The 8,348-nt window shown below is 36.5% G+C and overlaps 1 protein-coding gene across 1 annotated transcript; it reads left to right on the top strand.

Moving 5' to 3' along the window:
- Positions 1–607: 607 nt before the first annotated feature.
- Positions 608–5,069, top strand: LOC104092111 (uncharacterized). The gene is made up of 5 exons (XM_009597620.4): positions 608–1,377; positions 3,960–4,025; positions 4,136–4,201; positions 4,283–4,351; positions 4,451–5,069. Exons 1-5 carry the CDS (start codon positions 988–990, stop codon positions 4,688–4,690), a joined length of 831 nt encoding a protein of 276 aa, XP_009595915.1. The 5' UTR covers positions 608–987; the 3' UTR covers positions 4,691–5,069.
- Positions 5,070–8,348: the final 3,279 nt, after the last annotated feature.

Below are 8,348 nucleotides of genomic sequence, written 5' to 3'. Positions count from 1 at the left end.
ACTTTCATCACTTTCAAGATGTTTATCCAAACACGTAAATGCTTATTTAAAAAATCAATTTCAGTACTTAAAAATACTTTTAAACACTTAAAACTTATCAACTATTTATCCGCTAATCCAAACGTGCTCTAAGTGAATTCAAACAATTGTGTAATCATTAATTTACTTAAGATATTACTCCTATTATTAATTTTAAAAAGTTGCATACTTAAGAACAGTAAGAAAATACTTCTACACCAAAAGTAGTTTATTCATATCCAGTTCTCATGCGACTTCTCAAACACACACTAAGTGGAAAATAATCTTTTGATTGTGTTTTGTTAAGGAAAGAAAACAAAAATTGCTTCTTAACATGCACCATCGGCATAGAGTAGTTTGGCCCAAGGATGAAATGAAACCCTAGGCGGAGGAAAACAGGGAAGTGCAATGGCCACGTGTATTATGTAGGTCCCACAAGACTTATGTTATGCTCCCCACCAATATACACTAGAAAAAGAAAATATTAAGAAAGTTAAAGAAGAAGAAAAAGTGTAAATAAGTAACCCGACCCGCATAGAAAACCCAATAAGAAACAAAAGAAAGCATTCTACTCGATTCTCCCCAATCTTCTCTCTTCTAATAATAACTCATCCACACAATAACACGTAAAAGCCGATATATATAGTATCTCACAAAGTCGCAATAAACAGAAAATTTTTCATGATTTCCATTTATTCATTTTAGAGATAGAGATAGAGATAGAGATAGAGATAGAGAGAGAAGAGATCGCATAAATAGCACATATAAATATATAAATCTTAATACAGAGGAATTCATTCAGTCTCTCCCCATTATATATATATTAGCCATAGTCCCCATCAATTCCTCCATTTCTCTCTCTCCGCCACCCCCTTTAAGCTTCCTTTAACCTCCATATATTCTCATATCCTCTTTTGGGTGGGTTTTCAGTCACAGTGCAGCAGCTATTTTCTATAAGCATTCATTCAGATGAAGAAGGACGATTGGTTATGCGCTGCGCTATCCGATGATTCGGTGGTGGTGGAGCTGCTTTTCCGACTCAAACAACACCCATCTTCTTCTTCTTCTTCTACATCTCAGTTGCGTAATAGTACTAATCCTCCGCCGCCGCATCCCACGACTACAGCGGCGGCGAAGGGTGGTTTGCATCTGACACTGCCGTTGAGTGGTTGGGGTCACCGTCAGCCGAGGTCGAAGCCGTCATCTATGTCAGTTAAGAAAGCGTATACCACCACTACCAGGTGTAGCCCTATAACGCCGCTTTCCTGGAGCGGCGGCGCTGGTTCACCTAGTGACGACGGCTATGATGAGTCTAGCCGTCCACCGTCTTCCGATCTATCATCCGCCTTCAGATCCAAGGTTTGTATTCCCTTTTCTCACTCATCTCATCTTCCACCACTCTAAAAATAGGCGGCCTAACATTCTCCTAATCGCCGCCGATTCCTCTCCCCCTGCAGCTGGCATCTCTACCTTTGTCAATTGCGTCCGAAGATTAAGATTCCGATTATGTAGTTGAACCTTCTCCATTTTCTGACACAGCTCTATGTTTGACCATTTCCACCTCCGTCGTTATCCTTTTTTTCAGCTCACCGGTACTGAAGTCAGCTTCCCAGTCATCGGATCTGTGAAAGTGCCGAGTCTTTGACCGAACTACCCTTGATATGAAGTAGGTGGGTGGGTGTGGAAATTCTTTTTTTTCTCTTCATATTTCGGGGAGTGAGTTTTTGAGGTCACTCTATGTTCATTGAGGAGACAATTCTTTTTTCCCTTTTCCTTTCCCAATACGTTTTTCTAGTGTAGCCGTAATGACCATTTTACCCCTTGTCAGCAGCCTAATTTTCTTCAGTTTAGGCTTAGGAAATTTTGAAATATAGACTCAGTGAGTCAAACTCGTTGTAACGTCGGTCCGATCCGCCGCCGCGCCATGGACGGACGCGGTGTCAGCTGTCACCTTTTATATCCTCTTTATTCTTTCAATTTTTTTATTTCGTCTCTTTTGGTGTATTTTGATTTATTTTCTCTATTTTTTATTTTTCGGGTTGCCCCGGAAGGCGATATCGGGTCGGTTAATTCACAGGCGGAGAAGTTGCAACTTTTCACGTGAGGAGGGTAAGTTCTAAGAAAGGGATGGAGAAAGATCACGTTTTTCCTCTTCTCCGCTACTTTTCTTTTTCCTTCCCCTCCGTTACAATGACCAAATTACCCTCCTGTTCTGTTTTCACTTTTCTTGAATATTTTTTTTTCGGGGGAAGCCTTTTGATTTGATATTCCATTCAGATCTGATAAAGCTTCCCTCGAACAAAATGAACTTTGGACGCTTTTCTATTTGTCGTATACTACTAATATTAGTACTCTCTCTACGTTTCGGTTTATTTGAACTTATTTTTTTTTTAATTCGTATAAAAAATAATAATCTCTTTCTCTATTTAGAAACAATTTATATTTATGTAATAATTTATAATCACATAAAATATATATAATTTATTTTACATAATAAATTTTAAAATTTTTCTCTTTTCTTAAACTCCGTAACTAGTCAAACGGTATCACATAGATTAAAACGGAGACAGAGGTAGTCACATATAAAAAAGAGATCTTTTTTCCTTGTGAAATGACGGAATTAACCTTTGGGTGATATTCAGAGTTTCGGGGAAAAGCCGTCTTCCTTGGATTTTTTTTTTCTCCTGTTTTTTCAGTTTTGGATTTTTGCGTGAATTGGTCGGTTCTGCGAATTTGCGTATAGATTTTACTACATAAAAGTTTGGTGGAAGTCAGTTGGTTTATGTTGAAAAGGGGTGTAAAGCTGGGTGTGGACCCCAAGACATTTGGTTACTTCCTAACTCTTCCTTAACCCAGCAGCATCTCTCCCCTTTTTCTTTCATTGTTGGGTTCTTTTTCTCCTTTTCCATAATTTTGGATTTTTGGGGGGTCAAACTAGTCTTTTTCTCCAGATCTTAAAGAAGTTGTGTAGCAAGAAAGTTGCCTATTGTAGATATACTTGTTTGTGAGTAATTAGTTCTGGGGCTTGTAAATTGGGATAGCATCTTCTCAGTAAAAGCAGATTGCATCCAAAGATTTTTTAAGTCAGACTATTACTTTATTTACTAATTTCCTTCCGATAACGATGCTAGTTATTATATGTATATATATTTATCTATTTTTGAAAGTTTTAATAGTATATATTGCGTTTAATTTAAGTCTCACTTTTTCTTTTCTCTACTTTTTTAATTTTTTCTCATTCTCGTTCTAATAAAACATTTTACACTTCTTAATTAATATTCCATTTTTTATTATTCTCCCGGTCCTTTTTTTCCCCCTTCTGTTGGGGTCCCTTTTTGGCCGGCCGATTAGGAATGAGATTTCTGGTAAAACATAGGCCGGACAAGGATGAGTAAAATGGGTAAAAAGTAAGAGAGATAGAAACTGGGTCGGATTTTAAGTCACATAAATGGACTCGTGTGATTATGAATGAGTCAGAAGTTGAATCCACAATATCTCTCACACACCCGCTGTACTTTCTAATACGTGTCCTCTTCCTATTGGCTTCTTCCATGCGAGATTCCGTCGCTTTTTCTTTTTCATCTCCTTTTGTTTTGTCTTTAGAATTGTTGAACAGTGTAAACCACATCATCCACATTGGGCTTACTTGGGCTGGGCCTACATTTATTTCTTATTTCTTTGGGTTAGATATAAGTGAGTGGTCCCATTTGTTGGATCTACGACTTGTTTTTGATATTGAGCAATATTCTTATCCTCTCTTGCCCAACAAGGAGCCTTAGCTACTGTGGTGTCTGTCCTCTGATTTTGTACTAAATTGTCATCTCTTTGTGTCAAATGTCCCTCTCTGGTCTAGTTGCTTAGGAAAAAAAAATCTAAGCTATTTATCTTTTGGGGTGCAATTTTATATTCAGTGATTAATGTTGATGACTCATGTTTTGCAGGGCACTTTCACTAATGAAACAAGTAATATTAGCAGCAGCAGTAGCAAAAGATCAAAGAAGAAGAGGGTAAGCATTACATTCAAACACAATTGTAATAGTTTTTCGTTGCAGCTAAAGTTAAACTCTTTCTCCTCGCATTCTTCTTATTGATCAAGCTTTTTATTACATTCTTTTAGCATACATTCACTGAACTTAAGGAGGAAGAGAACTTACTTCTTAAAGAGAGGGTACATTTAAAGAGGGTAAGCTCCGTTTTCTTTATCTTTTATTATCCAAAAACCGAAATTGCTTTGTCTAAAATGTGTTCTTTCTTGGCTTAACAGGAACTAGCATCCATTCATGTGACCCTCAATGAACAAAGAGCTAGGAGTGACAACTTTAAAAGAATCAAGGTTCATTTTTTGCCTTCATCGTCTGCATTTCATCTTTAGATTTGTTAATCCCTCTTCACGAGTAGATGCACTAAATTTTGGTCAACTTGTGTTGTGCAGTTTGATTTGAATCTACAAACCTCAAATGAAATGGCTGCTGAGTCAGCATCCAATCGATGCAACTTGCTAACCGACCGTGCTGATTCAGTCTCGTCAAGACACACCGTGGATGATGATGACCTGGTATCATCTGATTCGCGTCGAGTAGAAAACTCAACTGAGAATCAGAATAGAGGCTTTTTTCTACCTGATCTAAATGCAATGCCCTCAGAGGATGAAATTTGCACACTATGGAATTAGGCTTTGGTCAGAAGGAGGACAAACAACTGATGTTGTTGACCTTCTCAACCGAAACAACTAGCTGCGATAATCAGGGTATCAGCTTCTTGCACGAGCATAGGAGCTGTTTGTAAATTACAGGAAAGAGATCTTCTTCGGGCTGAGGCAAAGTCTCAGATGCAATGACTATTTTGCTGTTTGTTGACAGGCAAATTGGAAGCTGTTGAGTCTATGAAGAAGGTTTTTAAGGGTAGTATAGAGATCTTAACAGCTGATATGTAGAAACCTTCGAAATTTTTTGCAGATTTTTCCTGCTAGTTATTTTGTTCTCTTTTGTTTCCCCACATATATGTTACTGCCTTTTATTATCTGGGACATAAATGAATCGTTTATTCTTTTCCGGTATTCGTCTACACCTTATTTCACTACTTGCAGTTGAAAATCTGGGAAGAACTATAGTACTTTGTAAGGATCTGGGGAGGATAGTATGTACGCAGATTTACCCTTACCTTGGGGTAGAGAGATTGTTTTTGATAGATCCTCGGGTTAAGATGACAGTACTTTGTAAAACGTGCGGATAAAATATAGAACGCCCTCACTTCACCTCCGAGTAGGCCTTTATTCCCCAAGCTGATTTTGCGAAGTATTTACTTGTTGAGCTCTTTTCTTATAATTTCAGCTCTACCAAATTTAATTTTCATCAATTAAGAAGGAAATCCGTTATGTCTAATTTCCTAATAAACTATAGTCTTGTAAGGCAGCAGTATATGCATTTAATAAGGCACTATGTGTTTAAATATTGAAGTAATACTTAACTTTCTATTCTACTATAGAATGAGAATTTTCTAAGGCATTGTCAATTCCCTATAACTTTTGTTTGTTTAAAGCGGGGGAGTGAGGCGAAAGAGGACGAAAATGGCTAATTTACTTTATTCTGATGAAGTAATAACAAAAAATTATTTGGTAAAAAATGATATACTTTCTCCCGTCCAACACTGGAAGATTGAAAGATTAGTTAACGGTTTGACCACATTTCAACTCTTTTACTTATTGAATGGGAAAAGTGATCGATACCCTTCCATGTTTATTTCTTCCAACTCCTCTTGGCACCTCAATAAAATATAGCATTTCTTCTCTTTGACTTATTTCTTTATCGCTTTTCTTTATACCCTTAGAAAAGTGTGCTTATATATTGTACTAGATTATAACAATTTAATATATAGTGCAACTTGTACACAGTAACAATTAACTAAGGAGGGGAAAATAAGGAAATTTCAAGGAATAGAAGATGATCTTTATTAGGGGTGAACGAAGAAAACTGATAAATCGCACCAAATCGATAATCCGAGTCAAATCGAAAAACAAAACCTGATGTGATTTGGTATTGAAAAATAAAACCCGACCATAATTGATTTGGTTTGGTTTTAACTAAAAAAAGTCATACCGAAACCAAACCAACCTGATAGTACATTTATATAATTTTTAAATATATTTTATACATATAAATATTTATTGTAATATATTTCATATATATTTCTTAAACTTTTTTACAGTTTTATCTTTTAACGTATTATTTCAAGTTTAGACTTAACATTCTTGAATGATAAATAAATTTTAAAGCTCATAAATGTAGTAACTCAAACAAAGTTCAAATCAATACTAATGCTAACAAAAGAAATTCAATTCAATACTAGGAATGACGATAGTGTTGGATAATTATTTTAGTTTTACATTGGTTTATAATGAAAATACATAACTTAGTTTATCTTTTTCTTGAGTGCTTAGTTATGTAATTAATATTAGTACTTATTAGCTATACTTATCTTAGCATGACCTATATAGTATTTTTAGATTATGTTAATTTTTATTATGGCTTATTAATTAGCAATATTTATTTTATGTAATTTTGTTATTATATCTTTGTTATTGAATATTTTAGTATAATGCTATGACTTATCTCATATTATTATATTAGTTTCTTGAAAAATACATTATATAGTTGTATGTTACTAGGATTTAAAGAAATATTTGGAGTACAAGTTACATATTTTATGCTATGAAGACTTTATCGGAAAAAAATTCGAAAAATAGAAAAAACCGAGATTGAAAAACCCGACTTTGTTGGTTTGGTTTGATTTGGTTTATAAATTTAAAAATCCAACATCATTGATTTGATTTGATAATTTAAAAATGCGAACCAACTCGCCCTAGCCCTTGTAACTCTCAAATGTTTCAGATCCGCAGTGTATGGGCTGGAAAGAGACCCGAATCAATGGCCGGGAAAACTGTACAAGAGCCGAGTGTTTGACCAGATTTTCAGCAAAACTTTATTCGGAAATCTTCTTTTTACCAAAATTTTCTGCAACACCAAAGCTTGTTTGGATGATTGATTGTTAGAATTTTTAATCCGCTTCTGAAGAGGTTTTTTCGGGAAACAGCTTTACTGGTATTTTCAAATGTCAAAGGTATATGGAGTATATATTTTTAAAAACCAGAACCAAACAAACACACTCAGAAGATTGCAAACCTTCTCCAACACAGCTATCTGTAGGGATATCCACCCTGTTGGCGAGCGATGTTAAAGAAATTTAAAATTTCAACTAGAATGGGTAAAAAGAGAAGAAATTTACTTAAAGAAGTGTTGCAAGATTAATATTGAATTGAGACGAATTTAATAAAAATGTGGAATGGCTTCCAACTTATTTGGGATTGCGCCGCAATTATAGCAGTGTGAGGTGGTAGTTGGCAGATGACAACAACAATAACAATAACAATAAATCCAGTATAATTTCGCAAGTGAGGTATGAAGAGGATAGTGTGCACGCAGCCTTACTCATACCTTGTGCAAGTAGAGATGTTATTTTCGATAGATCCCCGGCTCAGGTCAACAAGTCGAAGCATAGCTGGTAGATGACAATGAAAAACTATCACGGGACTCCCTTTCCTGCCTATCTCCCTAACTATTATTGATAGAATAGCCTCCCAGTTCCGAAGCTTGAAATCCGGCCCCATATATTGCACCTCAGCACGACTCGTGCCTTCCCCTGACTGGACCATGTGTGACTCATATAGCATTTGTTTCAAGGCTTCCCACATATCATCAATTTCTTCAGCCATGAAGGCCTCTTCTTCTTCTTCTTCTTCCACGTACTTTGGTTTGACAAATGATTGGGCGAGATGTAGAATGGGCTGGGACAAGACCCAACCATTTTCATTGCGCTTGTCAGCCTATGTTCTGTCGGCCTCTTTAGCTCGGAAGCCCAAACCAAAACACTTCTCATTGATGATTGGGGAAATGGGCTCAGTAATGCACTGCAGTGATACTCCGAGTCCTTTTCCGGGCTTGTACCCATTTCTAATCATTTGGGTGGCGATCATGACCGAAGCATCAGACAAGCAAGGTTGAGGTAAATGGGGCCCCTTCTTCAAATTGGTCAGCGACCACAATTTCGAAAGCTTGGTACACAATATGCTCACTACCTTCCCTAGCTTCAAGATACGGGACTGAAGGGTCCCGGTAGATGGATTGCTCGTCTTCTCTATGGACAACAATCTCTTGATTATCATATTCAAACTTGACCATTTGGTGAAGAGTGGAAGGAACAGCTTCGGCAACATAAATCCATGGTCTACCCAGAAGGAAATTGTATGAGGTTTCCATGTCCAAAACTTGGAAGGT

The sequence above is a fragment of the Nicotiana tomentosiformis genome, chromosome 8 (assembly GCF_000390325.3).
Source record: "Nicotiana tomentosiformis chromosome 8, ASM39032v3, whole genome shotgun sequence".
Classification (NCBI taxonomy): domain Eukaryota; kingdom Viridiplantae; phylum Streptophyta; class Magnoliopsida; order Solanales; family Solanaceae; genus Nicotiana; species Nicotiana tomentosiformis.
Note: the sequence above shows the minus strand (reverse complement) of the source record. Positions and strands in the feature narration are given on the sequence as shown.

Coding starts and splice junctions, on each gene's coding strand:
- LOC104092111 (XM_009597620.4), top strand. CDS start 988: ATGAAGAAGGACGATTGGTTATGCGCTGCGCTATCCGATGATTCGGTG. Junction 1,378..3,959: donor CATCCGCCTTCAGATCCAAG/GTTTGTATTCCC, acceptor CATGTTTTGCAG/GGCACTTTCACTAATGAAAC. Junction 4,026..4,135: donor AAAGATCAAAGAAGAAGAGG/GTAAGCATTACA, acceptor ACATTCTTTTAG/CATACATTCACTGAACTTAA.